Consider the following 15,284-nt stretch of genomic DNA (forward strand, 5'->3'; position numbering starts at 1 on the left):
CAGAGGTCTCTCCTTCTTCCCCTCATGTTTTGTCTGAACCACATAACTCCCCATTAAATTCTGAGCTGGTTGTTAAAGAGGCTGCGACTTCATCTGTGTCATCAGATTAGCCGAGTGATTCGTCCTCACAGAGGCTCACTGCCGTCATCATTACTGTGACCGTGGAGGATCCTCAGCTGCTCACACGTTAACCAGCTGCCATCTAGTGTCACATCTGGGACAGTCACAGGATCGTATGATAACGACGATGCAGATCAGTGAGAGGAGGTGGGTGCAGATGGATGGAGCTGCCAGGCAGGAGGAGAAGAGCTCAGACGGAGGAGGGATAGGAGGAGATGGAGGCAGATGATCCGCTGTGCAGTGGAGCTGTGAATGGAGCAGCTGAAAGAAGAAGCAGATTTACAGTAGGCGGCTGATCTGGCCTCTCCTTTCAGCGCCTGACAGGAACAGACTTTGACCTCCCCCCCGTGGCTCCAGTTGAATAAAAGCCACGACTGCTGGATGTTTGAGGGGAAATCTGCCTATATTACAATAGGAGGCTAAGACGGGCCTCCATGCTCGTCTGATCATGTGCTTGACAGTTGTTGCACCAACGTGGGCACGGCCTGTTGAACAAGAAGCCAGCAGGCATCATAGATTTCAACGACAGGCTGACTCGCTGACAGATCCGCGCCTGCTCGCCGCAGGCCGAACACACGGGGGAAGGTGTGTTTGCGGGGAGGAGGGTTCAAAGGTTATGCCTGGAAGAAGCAGCAGCAGTGATGGGAGACTGTCACGGCCCAGCGATCACTGACATGCCGACTGAGCTCATCCTGGCCTGCCGACGCTCATCTCGGGGTCCTAAATTAGATCCATCGCCAGTTCATGAAAGGCATGCGTCTGACAGCACGCCTATCAAATCCCCGCAGATGTGTGTGCAGCAGTGAGCCACACTGCTCATAAATACGCTTACATGTAAAGTCAGCTCAGACAAAGTCCCCAAATTGGCCCAGAGTCAGAGATACAGCTGACAGACAGGAGAGAGGGTTTCTGCGTGAAAATCAGCAGAAACAGACACGTTCACACACAAAATTCCTTCTTATTAAACTCGAAACAGCTTTAAGAGCATTTAATCATTGCTGGTTTATACTGTGTCATATTTTAGAGGGAAATATAAGCTAGGAAAGCCTTTGACTGCTAAAAAGACGAACAAAAAATACAACTCCCAGAAGGCTCTTCGCACAGCGCGTGCGCTGTTGTACCATAACGACGTGATGAGCGTTTATGTTTTCAGTAGCAACCGTGAGTTAAACTGAATAAAGTCGTTGTAAAAGGTAAGAAATGCGTCAAATGTTACCGGAAAAATGACCGGAAACAAGTCAGAAGTAAATATGGAGTCACGAGCGTTTGAGGCGACGCGCAATCTGATAATTAGACGCTTCCGCTAGCTCGTTAGCTACTGCTGCTAACTCGGAAAAAAAACACGATAGATTCAGAGCTTTTCAGTAAAATACATCCACGTACGCATAATATATATTTTAATTTATTTACCTGATATTAATATGCTGTGTCCCATTGGTCAAAGATAACGCTGCTTTGTTAAATCATCGGTACCAGACTACCTTTAAATTCTATACGTTTTAATGTTCACGGTCGAAAGTAGCGTTAAATGTGGCTCCGTAATTATCGTCGAAGACTCGGAAACATCGGAATTAGCCGGTTTTAAGTTCGGCATACATGTAACACACTAGGCTATTTGAATTTTGGTGCTTTTGAAATGGTGAACAGTCCGTTTTACATCGCGCTATTAGAGGCGTTGTTAAAGTGAAGTGCTGCTGATTGAGTTTTCATTGTAAAGTATTTTTATTCATTGTGCCGATTGTGTTTTTAACCTCACTGAGAGATTTATCTTCAGAGATTAATTATAAAAGGCGTAAAGTTTGCTGTAACCGCCACCGACGGTTGAATCTTCTGTCCAGGCTGAAACATGTCAACCCTCCGGGATGAGACGGCAGCAGATGTGCCGGTCAAGGACGTCACGGTGGACCTCTCCAGACTCACACCGGCTCCACCAGGTGTGTCCACACTCATCAGGCTGAGTCCTCCACGTACCAGCAGACAGTAGCGTGACTAAAACGTTGAATTATAACCTACAGGTTAAATCCAGTGCTCTGTTTTGTGTAGTACCGTTTGTTCACCTGCTAATTTGTTGATTTCTGCTCACAGAGTCGTCGACCTATCAGCACGCCCGTGCGCGGCTGGACATCTCGCGTGTGTCCCGGGAGGAGCTGGAGGACCGCTTCCTGCGGCTGCAGGAGGAGACGCTGCAGCTCAAACAGCACAGCCACAAACGGGATGATATAATCAAGAAGTGAGGCTTCTCCCATGTGCCCGGGCGTTTGTATCACTGAATAAAAGCACGTCTTTAAAGAGAACACGTTGATTTCCTCAATAATATTTTTCTACACAAAAAGCTCCAGAATCCTTAATGTGTCTGACAATATACCGTTTAATTTAACGGTCTCTCTGCTGCCCTGCAGACTGAGCACGAAGCTGAAGAGGCTGATGAACAACCGTGACCGCATGGAGCAGCTGGCAGCAGGGACAGCCCCGTCCTCCAGGGTCCGAGACGTGGAGATGGAGGAGATGATGGAGGAGCTCCACGAGAAGGTCCGGGCCCTGCAGGCCGAAAACGAAGGGCTGAAACAGCGCCTCCTGGTGTCAAAGCATCAACTCATCAACTGTCAGAGCCAGAGGCCGACGCCGTACGACCGCATCCAGCCGCGAGTCAACACGGGGTTGAAGAAGTTCAGAGACGACACGTCGTCTCCGTCTTTAATACGACCTAAAAGTGAGTTCTGCAGCGTCTTCTCTGCATCACGCTCCACGAACTGCGTGTTTTCTTTCTCTCTGTTTAACTTTTACCATCTTCCCTCTGTGAATCTCCTGCAGGTACGAGGAGTTTGGAGGGAGGAGGACGACCTCCGACCGGCCTGCTGCCTCGCTACGGGCACAGTCTGCTGGAGGAGGCCAGATCAGAGATCCGCAACCTGTGAGTAGGAATGGGAATCAGTGAGATGTTAGTGGTCGATTCTGGCTCAAAAACACCTCTAAGCAGCAAATCACTCCGGGTTCTTGGCTAGCTTAGCGTTAGCATGCTGTCTGTGCAGGTGCATGTAAAGTTGTGTTAGCAGCATGATGGAGGATCGATCGGCAAGCAGACTAACAATTCCATACAGCTGCACTACTGGGAACCAGTTCTCTACAAGAACCAGTTCTTAATTCCCGTCCTTACCTATGAGTCATACTGAGCTTATTTAAGGATATTATTAAAGGTGGTATTTTCATCAGTCATTGAAACTCCTCCTAGCTGGCATCGGCACTGAAACAGGAAGATAACAGTAACTAAGGCTCCACAGAGCTTTCTTCTGAGGATTTATAAATGACAGTTTTTGTAGTTCTTGACTGGATTCACGCTGAGAGTGAAGTGCAGACTCGCAGCTTTAGCGGGAGGGGTTTAAATAAGGTCGTGACACACGCAGTCCCTCATTTTCAGAGGCGTTGTGTTTGTGTCGCAGAGAGAATGTGATCGAGTCCCAGCGGAGCCGCATGGAGGAGCTGGAAGGTGCGTTGGAGCTGCTGAGGGAGGAGCTGAGGAGGAAGGAGGCTGAGTATGAAGAGAGACTCCTGCAGGTCCGGCAGGAGCAGACCTCCAAACTGAGGTACGAGCTGCTGGTTTTAAATACGAAGCCTTCAGTAAAGCTGAGCGACGCCTCGTTCTGATGTTTCCTGTTATTTCATCAAAGAGTAAATAAAACCAGTGAGAATATTTTGGTCTCAGGTTTTTGTTGGAGGGGAGCACCAGAACCTGTTTCTCACGGTTTCAGTCCAGCAGCTTTCACCGTATCAGGGCAGAAGATGAGCTCGTGCTGCGGCGAGGCGTCCGTCATTCACAATAATCGCTTTCTGTGGTCACCTCTTCACTCAAAGCTGAGGTCGAGGTCGAGGTTGTGGATGAATCTTTGTTTTTTCCTGTCAGGACGCACGTCAACGGCAACGTGACGCTGATCAAACTGCAGAAGCAGCTGGCGGTGAGATCCAACACCGTGGCCGAGCTGGAGGGGCGATATCTGCAGCTGCAGGAGGTGAGACGTTTCCCGGCCTCCTCCTCTTCCTCCCCCACCTCAAACCCTGCAGCACCAAGATCAATATCAGTGATCACTATTGATCTTCTCTGTCTGTGAGAGAACAAATGATCACACTTTTCTATGCAACGCTGTGACTTCAAGCGCAATCAAATCCCTCTGCAGCCAATCAGGAGAGAGATTTCTTAAGAGGGGCGGGGCTTGATTCAGTGCACATTCATGCAGATCAGTGGGGACGAAACACCGGAGCTGGATATGATGAGCTCAAAGATCATGTGACTGACCTCCCGTTTATAATTCCACCTGATGGCACTGACACACATCTGCAGACACATCTGGCCTGACGAGATCAACAAGACCAGGTGTCAGGTGTGCACACGCAGCGAGATAACAGCGGCGGTGTTTGTTTCGCAGAGTCAGCAGACGCTAAAGCTCAGTCACGAAGCGGCGATGGCGAAGGTGGACGAGCTGTCGGCGGACCTGAAAAACGAGCGGCTGAAGCGTTTGGAGCTGGAGAAGCAGCTGCAGAGCGCCAGCGTCTCCAGGACGAGGATGGAGCAGGTGAGTCCGCTGTAGGCGTGTTGTGCTGCGCAGGTGTGGGTGGCTCACCTGCCTGTGTGTGCGTTCAGCTGCAGGAGAGGGTCGGCGAGCTGGAGCAGGAGAGAGACCTGCTGAAGGACAGCAACGGGAAGCTGCTGAACAGGTGAGCGGAAGGAGGAGAAGACGCCGCGGTGCTTTGAGGGCCATTTGTCCATGAACGCTTCAGTCTTACCTGGCCCAGGTTGACCTCCGTCACCTCCTCCTTTTGTTGCAGCGCCTTTGACGTCTCTCAGCAGGAGAAATGGCAGCTTCAGGAGCAGCAGCTGAGGCTTCAGATCTCTCAGCTGGAGACGGCGCTCAAGGCCGACCTCGTCGACAAAAACGAGATCCTCGACAAAGTCAAGGCCGAGAGAGGTACGCGTACGCCCCCTACCTGCCCATTAAGACCGTGCGTGTCCCGTGAGAGCGCCGAGGGTGAACGTGGTGACGATTTCCTCCCTCTGGTTGTTTTTCAGACACAAACGAGAAGCTGAAAGAAGCAAATCAGAAACTGGAGGCGCAGTTCCTGCAGCAGAAGCAGCAGCTGGAGGAGCAGCTCAGGTTTCACAGTCGGGTGAGCAGACGAATCAAATCCTTTCACCTGCTGCAGGTTTGGTGTGTGTGACATCACCGTGCTCTTCACAGGGGAGCGACTACGACGTGGCCGAACTCACCGAGGCGCTGCTGCTCGTCAAAGTGAGTGAGTCCGGTCGTTACTGCGATCACACACAGCCCAGATTCATTCTCATGTCTCGCCTTTTGTCTGTAACATCGTCTATCAGACACGTAAATCCCAGAGGAGCGGAGATCTGGGCTTCCTGAGGGAGGCGGAGGAGGAAACGGGCGGCACCAGCGTGGAAAACGCCATTAAGGAGCTGCGAGCCGCTCACGCCGAAACCATCCAGGAGCTGGAAAAGACCCGGAGCCTCCTGAGCACGGAGGGCCGGATCAGCCGAGGCTACAAGGTGGAGCAAACACACCCGCCCACTTTTATTCTTACTGCATGTAACGCAGCGAGGGGCGGGGTCAGAGTGGAACCTGATCACTTTGTTGTGCTGAGCAGAATCTATTTCCTGTCTCGTGGCCGCAGGCCGAGCTGGACGCCGCGCTAAGCAAGATGGACGCGGACAAACTCGAGTACGAGCAGAAGCTAGAACGCCAGGCTCAGCTGCTGGACGCCAGGGCGACGAAGATCAGGAAACTGGAAGGTTCCCACCATCCCAGCATCCATCCAGTTCTCCTGCTGATGTTCAGTTTAAATGTTGACGATGACGTTTCTCTGCTCCGCAGCTCAGCTCAGAGACGTCGCCTACGGGACCAAAACCTACAGCGTCAAAGCGGACGCCACAGCCGAGGACGAGGTCGACGAATCTGGCGAAGCGCTTCACCTGGAGAGTGGAGAGAACCTGCTGGAGCTTCAGATAGTCGGCGTCACGCTGTCTGGCTCCGCCCTGCAGATGCTTGGCGAAGCTGAGCCCGCCACCTTCTGCACGTACGCCTTCTACGTGTTCGAGCTGCACGCCACACCAGTGGTGACGGGCCGCAGTCCGAAATACAACTTTACTTCTAAGTACGCGGTCAGCGTGGACGACCGCTTCCTCGACTACCTCCGCCGGGGCGCGGTGAGGGTGGAGCTGCACGAAGCGCTCGGTCTGGACTGGAGGACGCTGGCGGCCGGCGAGCTTCGTCTGCAGCAGCTGCTGGAACAGGACGGGAAGGTTCACGGCAGCGTGGCGCTCGTCGGTGAGTCATTGGTCTGTGGCGGGAGGGAGAGAAAGACTGACAGACAGCCAAAGAGCTGCTCGTATGAAGGCTCACTGACACAGAAAATGCTAATGCTAAGCTAGCCAAATGCTAAGCTACCACCACAGGAAACAGTAGGGAGTCAAGTGGGAAACACTAGGGGAAACAAGTGGCAAACCCTGACCCTAACACTAGGGGAAACAAGTGGGAAAACCTAAGAAAACATCACCAAACATTAGGGAAAACAAGTGCAAGTCACTTCCTTTGACTTCACAAAACATGTCAGAAAAGTTAGCAAAAATGCTAATGCTAAGCTAGCCCAATGCTAAGCTACCACCACAGGAAACAGTAGGGACTCACTTCCCTTTACTTCAGGAAGCACCTCAGAAAAGTTAGCAAAAATGCTAATGCTAAGCTAGCCCAATGCTAAGCTACCACCACATGAAACAGTAGGGACTCACTTCCCTTTACTCCAGGAAGCACGTCAGAGAAGTTAGCAAAAAATGCTAATGCTAAGCTAGCCCAATGCTAAGCTACCACCACAGGCGGTGGTGACGATGGCGGTAGACTCAGCGACTGTCGGTGATGTTCGATGAAAACGCATCGTCAGATGAACGCTCGTGTCCAAACCTCTTTCAGGGTCGCGTGACGAGAACAGCTACTATGTTGCAAAGAGTGAACTACCACTGGCACAATGTAGCAGTCTTTGCAAACTTCAAAAAGCAAATGGCCTCGATCGTTCCACTTGCCTCTTACCCGTGACTTCAGTTGAAATTTCAGATTGAGGATCTGACACAGACTGATTCATGTCCTACACAGTTCTTACACGTTCATAGAAATTTCTGTTCAATTAGACCCAAGTATTTGAGTTGATGATTGTAATTTGTTGTTGTAATTTGTGTTTGAAATATTTTTAGATTGATGTTTTGTTTCCTTTACAATATTATACATTAAAGTATAATATTGTAAAGGAAACAAAACATCAATCAAAAAATTGTCCTTTTTTTTTTTTTTTTTTTTTTTTTATTCGGACTACTTAAATTTATTTTGGGCTACCAAAAACTGAAGAGTCCCTGCCCGAAGGGCTACCAGGGATTTTGAAATTTTGCGAGCCCTGCAGCGACTGTCGGTGATGTTTGATGAAAACGCATCGTCAGATGAACGCTCGTGTGCAAACCTCTTTCAGGGTCGCGTGACGAGGCGCGCTCCTTCGGCTCCTTGGAGTTCTGGCTCCGGCTGAGGGCGCCCATGACGGAGACGCTGCGACAGTACCGAGAGAAGATGAAGGCGGTGAGCTTCATCGTCACCCGTCATCGCTCAGATACACGAGCAGGAGAACACACCCACAGCGTACGCACACCTGAGCAGGTGAAGGTTCTCACTCGTGTCGTTTCTCCTCAGCCTCCGCCAATGACCGGCGACTGGAACGAGCTCTTCATCACCGTCCGCCGCTGCTCCGGCCTTCAGCCGCGAGGCTCCTGGCAGCCGAGCCCCTATGTCGTCTACAAGTTCTTTCGCTTCCCCGACCACCCCACCGCCACCGCTCACAACCGCCAGGACCCCGACTTCAATGACCTCGGGTCGTACTCCGTCTCGATGGATGCGGACCTGGACCGGTACCTGAAGTCGGAGCTCCTTCAGTTCTACGTGTTCGACTACAAAGAGGAGCAGATGGACACGTACCTGGGGAAGGCCCGAGTCCCTCTGAGGACGCTGACCCACGACGAGAGCCTCACAGGTGAGTCAGGTGTTTTAAATAAACTGGACAGGAAATGTTTTTATTTTTAGCTCCTGATGAAGGGTCCAGGCTTCTGTTTGAGTCGATTTTAATGGTTTAAACTTCTTAAATCTAAAGTTAACCAAACGCCTCGCTCTGCTGCTGTCTGAGGAAATGTTTCAGGATCAGGATGATCAGGTGTGAGTGACCACGTGTAACCTGCTCTGCTCCAGGTGTGTTTTCGCTGGCTGATCCCTCTGGACTCCCTGCCGGGAACATCGAAGTGACTCTGAAGTGGAAGGTCTCCTACATCCACCCGGTGGACGCCATGGAGGACGAGCCCAGGTTTACTCCTGTGGAGGAAGCGTCAGAGGCCAAACAACAGCCGGAGGGCAAGGAGGCCCGCCGCCATCGCGCCGAATCTCAGGTCATCCAGATGACCCAAACATAAATTATAAATTTAATAATGGCCTGAAAATGTTTTTGATTTTTTAACACAACAATCGAGCGATTCCCACAATTCCCTGAGGAACCTGTTCCTCCTGAAGGCTGTGGCCTTCCTGTTCACCTGTGACTCGGTCCAGGTGTGCTCCTCCCTCACCTCTCTGGATGCTTCCCCCTTCAGGCCCCGCTGCCCAAACCGAGACCGAAGACTCAGGTGAAGGGAACGCCACCCGCCAAAAAAGTCACGTTTGTAGAAGGGACGGCCGCCAACCAACAGGTGAGAGGCGCCGCCTCTGTCAGGTGACCAGAGAGGGAGGAGTTTACCTGCAGCTCAGCAGGTGCATTCAGGGCTCGGGTGGAGATCGGATAAAACAACACGTGGAGTTTGATGTTTTTCTGTTTTTCCTTCCTTCAGCTGGACACGTCGAGCTCAGCGGCCCGGGAGGCGGAGACTCTACCTGCAGCACCTGTACAGGTAACCTGCACACACACTCCAGGTAGAAACCATCACCCCAACACTCGTTAAAAACAGGTTTGACCTTATAAGGAATCAATAATTAATTTATGGTTTACCTGCATTCCTCACCTGTCCTCACCTGTCCTCACCTGTCCCCTCACCTGTCCTCACCTGTCCTCACCTGTCCCCTCACCTGTCCTCACCTGTCCTCACCTGTCTCCCACCTGTCCCCACCTGTCCTCACCTGTCCCCCACCTGTCCTCACCTGTCCCCCACCTGTCCCTCACCTGTCCCTACCTGTCCTCACCTGTCCTCACCTGTCCCCTCACCTGTCCTCACCTGTCCCCCACCTGTCCCTCACCTGTCCCCACCTGTCCCCTACCTGTCCCCCACCTGTCCCTCACCTGTCCCCACCTGTCCTCACCTGTCCTCACCTGTCCCTACCTGTCCCCTCACCTGTCCTCACCTGTCCCCTCCTGTCCTCACCTGTCCCCCACCTGTCCCCACCTGTCCTCACCTGTCCCCCACCTGTCCTCACCTGTCCTCACCTGTCCCCCACCTGTCCCTCACCTGTCCCTCACCTGTCCTCACCTGTCCCCACCTGTCCTCACCTGTCCCCACCTGTCCTCACCTGTCCCTCACCTGTCCCTCACCTGTCCTCACCTGTTTTCAGGTTTTGTCCAAAGGTGCCGGAGGGGAAGAGGACGATGAAAGAGAGTCTGACGTCTCTGAAGGACAGCTGGTCACAGTGAGCGCTGCGTCGTACTCTGATGACTCTGAAATCTCTGAGGAAATCATCGAAGGTCCGTGTCGACTATGGGACTCGCCCACAGTCGATTATTGTGTTTAAAACATACACAACATTTTCTGCCTCTGGTTAAATGTGTGACGTGTCCCACACTGAAGCTCATCCACACCAATAAAAACGGAGAATCATTACAAAATGTCCTAATTATGACATCATCACTGAAATCATGGCTGAAAACTATAAATTAATAAAAGTTAAAAACTGATCAAATATAAACTCAAGGCATAAGAAAATAATTCAAGTTTAAAGCTGAAATAGTTTAAAGTGTAAAAGCTCTCGTCTTGTCTAAAAACAAAGGTTTACAGAGAAAAACATCAAAAAAACAAAACGTGAGAAGAATTGTGACAAATTTGTGGCATAAACGGTGAAAAGAGCAAAATTGTCGACGCTTTTCTTCCTGTCCAGATGTGGAGGACGTCCCAGCAGCTGCAGAGGGCTCGGCTCAGTCTGACAGCGACGACTGCATCGTGCCCGGCCCGGCCACGGCGAGGAAGGTGAGGAGGAGGAGCGTGTGTGTGTGTGTGTAACATAATTATAAAGCTGTTTTCTTGCCGTTCACTTCCTGTTTTCACGTCCTTTAAAGTCGTATTGATCATAAGAATCTCCGCCCCCCGGGCCGCTGAGCTCGACGCGTCCAGAATCTCTGACTCATCGATGATTAACACTCGTAGATGATGTAACCATCCTGTGGTTAAATAACCTCGCCCCGCCCTCCTCAGGTATCGGAGCGAGTGCGGGTGGAGATTGTGTGTCTAAGCCTGAGGGCGGAGTCTCGGGTGGCACGGGACAGCAGCGTGGTGCGGCTCTTCGTGGAGTACTCCTTCCTGGACCTGCCCACGGAGGAAACGCCGCTGTCTCTGCCCAAACCGCCACCGGGCCGCAGCATCAACTACAACTACAGCAAAGGTATGCACCTGCACAGGTGTGCTCAGACACTGCACCAATCACGGCAACAGCCTCTGCTCTCAGTTTGTGACCTCACTGTCTGTCCACAGTCATCCCCGTGGACGCCGAGAGGAGCGCGGCGAGGAGGCGCCTGCTGAGGGGAGTCCTGCAGGGACGAAATCCTCACATGGAGAGGTGAGGAGGGGGAGGAGTTCACTGAGCACAGACTCAGAGCAGCTGCTTCTTCTTCTGACTCCAGACAGCGTCTGTCATGCTCTGCTGTGATTGGCTGCTGCCAGGTGTTAGAGCCCCAGTGTCCAGGCTCTTTGTAATAGGTCACAAACAGCTGCTGTAAAGCAGTCACCTGATCTACAGGGCGATCGTGGCTCAAGAGTCGGGAGTTCACCTTGTAATCAGAAGGTTGCCGGTTCTCGGTCGTTGTGTCCTTGGGCAAGACACTTTACCCTACCGCCTACTGGTGTTGGCAGACTGACTCGCTTCTGTCAGTCTGCCCCAGGGCAGCTGTGGCTACAACTGTAGCTGCCTCCACCAGTGGTTGAATGGGTGGATGACTGGGTGTGTAAAGGGCTTTGGGGTCCCTAGGGGGGACTAGTAAAAGCGCCATACTAACACAGGCCATTTACCATTTTACCATCTACAGGGTGGAGCATTTATATGGAGACACCGTAATAACATGGGAATGGTTGGTGATATTAAAGTCCTGTTTGTGGCACATTAGTATAAGTGAGGGGGCAAACTCCTCAAGATGGGTGGTGAACATGGTGGCCATTTAGAAGTCGGCCATCTTGGATACAACTTTTGTTTTTTCAATAGGAAGAGGGTCATGTGACACATCAAACTTATTGGTAATGTCACAAGAAAAACAATGGTGTGCTTGGTTTCAACATAACTTTATTCTTTCATGAGTTATTTACAAGTTTCTGACCACTTATAAAATGTGTTCAGTGTGCTGCCCATTGTGTTGGATTGTCAATGCAACCCTCTTCTCCCACTCTTCACACACTGATAGCAACACCGCAGGAGAAATGCCAGCACAGGCATCCAGTATCCGTAGTTTCAGGTGCTGCACATCTCGTATCTTCACACCATAGACAATTGCCTTCAGATGACCCCAAAGATAAAAGTCTAAGGGGGTCAGATCGGGAGACCTTGGGGGCCATTCAACTGGCCCATGTCGACCAATCCACTTTCCAGGAAACTGTTCATCTAGGAATGCTCGGACCTGCACCCATAATGTGGTGGTGCACCATCTTGCTGGAAAAACTCAGGGAACGTGCCAGCTTCAGTGCACAAAGAGGGAAACACATCATCATGTAGCAACTTCAAATATCCAGTGGCCTTGAGGTTTCCATTGATGAAGAATGGACCCACTATCGTTGTGCCCCATATACCACACCAAACCATCACTTTTGTTGGTCCAACAGTCTTGGAGGGATCCATCCAATGTGGGTTAGTGTCAGACCAATAGCGGTGGTTTTGTTTGTTAACTTCACCATTCACATAAAAGTTTGCCTCATCACTGAACAAAATCTTCTGCGTGAACTGAGGGTCCTGTTCCAATTTTTGTTTTGCCCATTCTGCAAATTCTGTGCTGATCTGGGTCATCCTTGTTGAGATGCTGCAGTAGCTGGAGTTTGTAAGGGTGCCATTTGTGAGTAGCTAATATCCACCGAAGGGATGTTCGACTAATGCCACTCTCCAGTGACATGTGGCGAGTGCTACGCTGTGGGCTCTTGCTGAATGAAGCTAGGACAGCCACTGATGTTCCTTCATTAGTGACAGTTTTCTTGCGTCCACATTTTGGCAAATCCAACACTGAACCAGTTTCACCAAACTTAGCAAGCAGTTTGCTAACTGTAGCATGGGAGATGGGTGGTCTCGTAGGGCGTCTTGCATTGAAATCTGCTGCAATGACCCGGTTACTGCGTTCACCAGATATCAACACAATTTTGCTCCTCACGTGTTAACCTCTTCGACATGTCAATGGCTGTGAACAAAGAGAAACTTGTAAATAACTCATGAAAGAATAAAGTTACGTTGAAACCAAGCACACCATTGTTTTTCTTGTGACATTACCAATAAGTTTGATGTGTCACATGACCCTCTTCCTATTGAAAAAACAAAAGTTGTATCCAAGATGGCCGACTTCTAAATGGCCACCATGGTCACCGCCCATCTTGAGGAGTTTGCCCCCTCACATATACTAATGTGCCACAAACAGGACTTTAATATCACCAACCATTCCCATGTTATTACGGTGTATCCTTATAAATGGCCCACCCTGTATAACAGCCAGAGTCCAGGTGCTGGCGTCCAGGTGCTGGCGTCCAGGTGCTGGCGTCCAGGTGCTGGCGTCCAGGTGCTGGCGTCCAGGTGCTGGCAGGCTATGCTAACGGGACCGTCCTTTCCCTACAGAATCCGGTTCACAGTGGTGAGCGAGCCTCCAGAGGAAGAGGAGCAGGAGAGGGAGTGTGAGGATGTGGGCGTGGCCTTCCTGAGGATCCCTGACATCCTGGAGAAACAGCGAGACGTGACGGAGGAGCGTTTGAGCGGTCAGCACGCACCGAAACGATAACCACCAACAACATGACCACAGCCCCCTTTAAAGTTCTTAAAAGCAAAGACACAGGAAACAAATCCTTTTTCTAATGTTCACCATTCTAGCTGATCTAGATTACGACCTGTGTTTGCTCGAGTGGTCAGACCATCAGCAGCTTACAGCAGCGGCCGATTCTCTGCCTCTCTGGGTTCAAGCTAAATGTCAGAATAGAAATAGTCAGTCCCTCGTTCAATATCTCAGTTTTTCTTTGTATTCCTGCACGTTGTATCTTAAATGAGACATGATACGGTAGCTTTGGTCACTCCCAGATCCAGGACACCTTCTATGGTAACAGTTTTTGGCGTTCTAGCCTCGTGGTTCCTCTCACCATCAGAAACATGCTTGATTGTTGCAGACTTGCTGAGTCGAGGAAACCTGTGAAAGACGTTCTAATTTTAATTAATGAATGAATTTTTTTAGTGATGTGAGGGGAACAGTTTCTCTTTGAAAACGTGCTTGTCTGAGCCCACAGTATGTGGGTAAAACTGTGGGGCTGTGTGGCAAATCCACACTTATTCCATGCAGGCCCGACATGGGTCATCCCTGGATTACTGCTGCACTGATGATCGGTGAGTTCAGGTCCTTCAGCACGAATCGGACAAGCGAAGTGCGATTGTGGGGCTCCGCGACTCATTTTCAGATTCAGCACTCAGACTGAGATATTGCATCAAAAGGCCGAGGAGAAAGCACGAGTGTGTTTGGACATGCGCACGTCTGCCGTCCCGCAGGGGAAACTCAAGGCGTAGTTTTCATTAGAGATGCACGATACCACTTTTTTATGTCCGATACTGAAATTTGGATATCAGCCGATACCGATATGAATCCGATACAGTGTTCTTTAATCAATAAAACTGTTTTTTAATATCTTGCTGCTTTTTGTATAAGTTCAAACTCAAGTTTAAATAAATAACAACACTAAAGCTATTCTGTTACACCTGTATGTGAAAAATACAACAAAATATTTCATAGTTCAGCAAAACTGATCAAACTTAAACCTGCTCCATCCTCCCTATTCTGCTATTTTAAAGAGTACTTAGCAGAAATATTAAGTAACCTAACTAATAGGGTTGCAAACTCCCAGCAAAAAAAAATAGGGAACCACCCTCCACCACCACCACCCTCCACCTCATGATGCTTAATTGACGTAATCAAATTTAATTTGATGCAGTGTGAAAAAAATGCACAGAAATAAATTATTTTTCAAGAATAATTAAATAGATTCAACATCTTTCTTCAACAGAATTGCAGACTGCACAGATGGTTCCCAAAGGAAAAAGTACTATAGCTTACTAGAGTATATTAGACTTAACAGTTACTATATACAGTAATGGACTTCTATACATTTACATCAGATTAAAACTTTGGGTGTAAGATTCAGATAATTATTTATTAAAAGCTCGACATTTTAAATGAGAATAAGAAAGAAAAGTATGTCTTTGTGCCCCCTTTTCCCTGTTCATGCCGTATCGGCCCCCCTGGCTAAACTTTGCTAGCTCCGCCCCTGCACAGTTACGTCAGCTGTAGAAAAAGATCCTGGTGTAGAAATAATATTAAATAAATTCTAACAACAGCTGATCAAGCTTAAACGTGCTGCTGTTGTTCAGCCGCTGGTTTCCTCTTTGTGGTGAGAAGTGGGCCAAAAACAAACAAGAGAGACGATCAGCTGATCATTGATCAGTTTATGATTGAAGTAGCAGCAAGAAGAGGCAGTCGCTCCATATATCGGTTGTTAAGCTTAACGCTGGAACGCTTTACAGACATTCAGAGATGAACTTACACACTTGCTTTACTTCTCTCTGGGAAAACTTCCTCAGAGATGAAATGCTGGTTTGAGGCTACAAACACACACAGCCGCTCTATCACGTGACCACACTGCTGCGACTGCTACAGTTATGAGCCGAGTTACG

At 49.8% G+C, this 15,284-nt stretch overlaps 1 protein-coding gene across 3 annotated transcripts in view; it reads left to right on the forward strand.

Annotated features, from left to right (window-relative positions):
* Positions 1-15,284, forward strand: part of rpgrip1l (RPGRIP1 like) — a 19,539-nt gene continuing 4,255 nt past the window's right edge. Inside the window, exons 1-25 of one of the 3 annotated variants that reach the window (XM_085168861.1) lie at positions 6-1,313; positions 1,959-2,054; positions 2,206-2,350; positions 2,520-2,830; positions 2,932-3,031; positions 3,558-3,701; positions 4,019-4,124; positions 4,539-4,685; positions 4,754-4,827; positions 4,939-5,078; positions 5,180-5,277; positions 5,349-5,399; positions 5,486-5,668; positions 5,794-5,911; positions 5,994-6,446; positions 7,633-7,736; positions 7,848-8,184; positions 8,397-8,590; positions 8,789-8,884; positions 9,023-9,082; positions 9,738-9,867; positions 10,278-10,366; positions 10,592-10,778; positions 10,868-10,952; positions 13,194-13,330. In XM_085168861.1, the coding sequence (XP_085024987.1) occupies positions 1,967-2,054; positions 2,206-2,350; positions 2,520-2,830; positions 2,932-3,031; positions 3,558-3,701; positions 4,019-4,124; positions 4,539-4,685; positions 4,754-4,827; positions 4,939-5,078; positions 5,180-5,277; positions 5,349-5,399; positions 5,486-5,668; positions 5,794-5,911; positions 5,994-6,446; positions 7,633-7,736; positions 7,848-8,184; positions 8,397-8,590; positions 8,789-8,884; positions 9,023-9,082; positions 9,738-9,867; positions 10,278-10,366; positions 10,592-10,778; positions 10,868-10,952; positions 13,194-13,330 (3,577 nt within the window). In that variant the 5' untranslated portion in view covers positions 6-1,313; positions 1,959-1,966. The other 2 variants (XM_085168858.1, XM_085168859.1) reach the window with 2 other exon arrangements.

The sequence above is a fragment of the Neolamprologus multifasciatus genome, chromosome 7, assembly GCF_963576455.1.
Source record: "Neolamprologus multifasciatus chromosome 7, fNeoMul1.2, whole genome shotgun sequence".
Lineage (NCBI taxonomy): Eukaryota > Metazoa > Chordata > Actinopteri > Cichliformes > Cichlidae > Neolamprologus > Neolamprologus multifasciatus.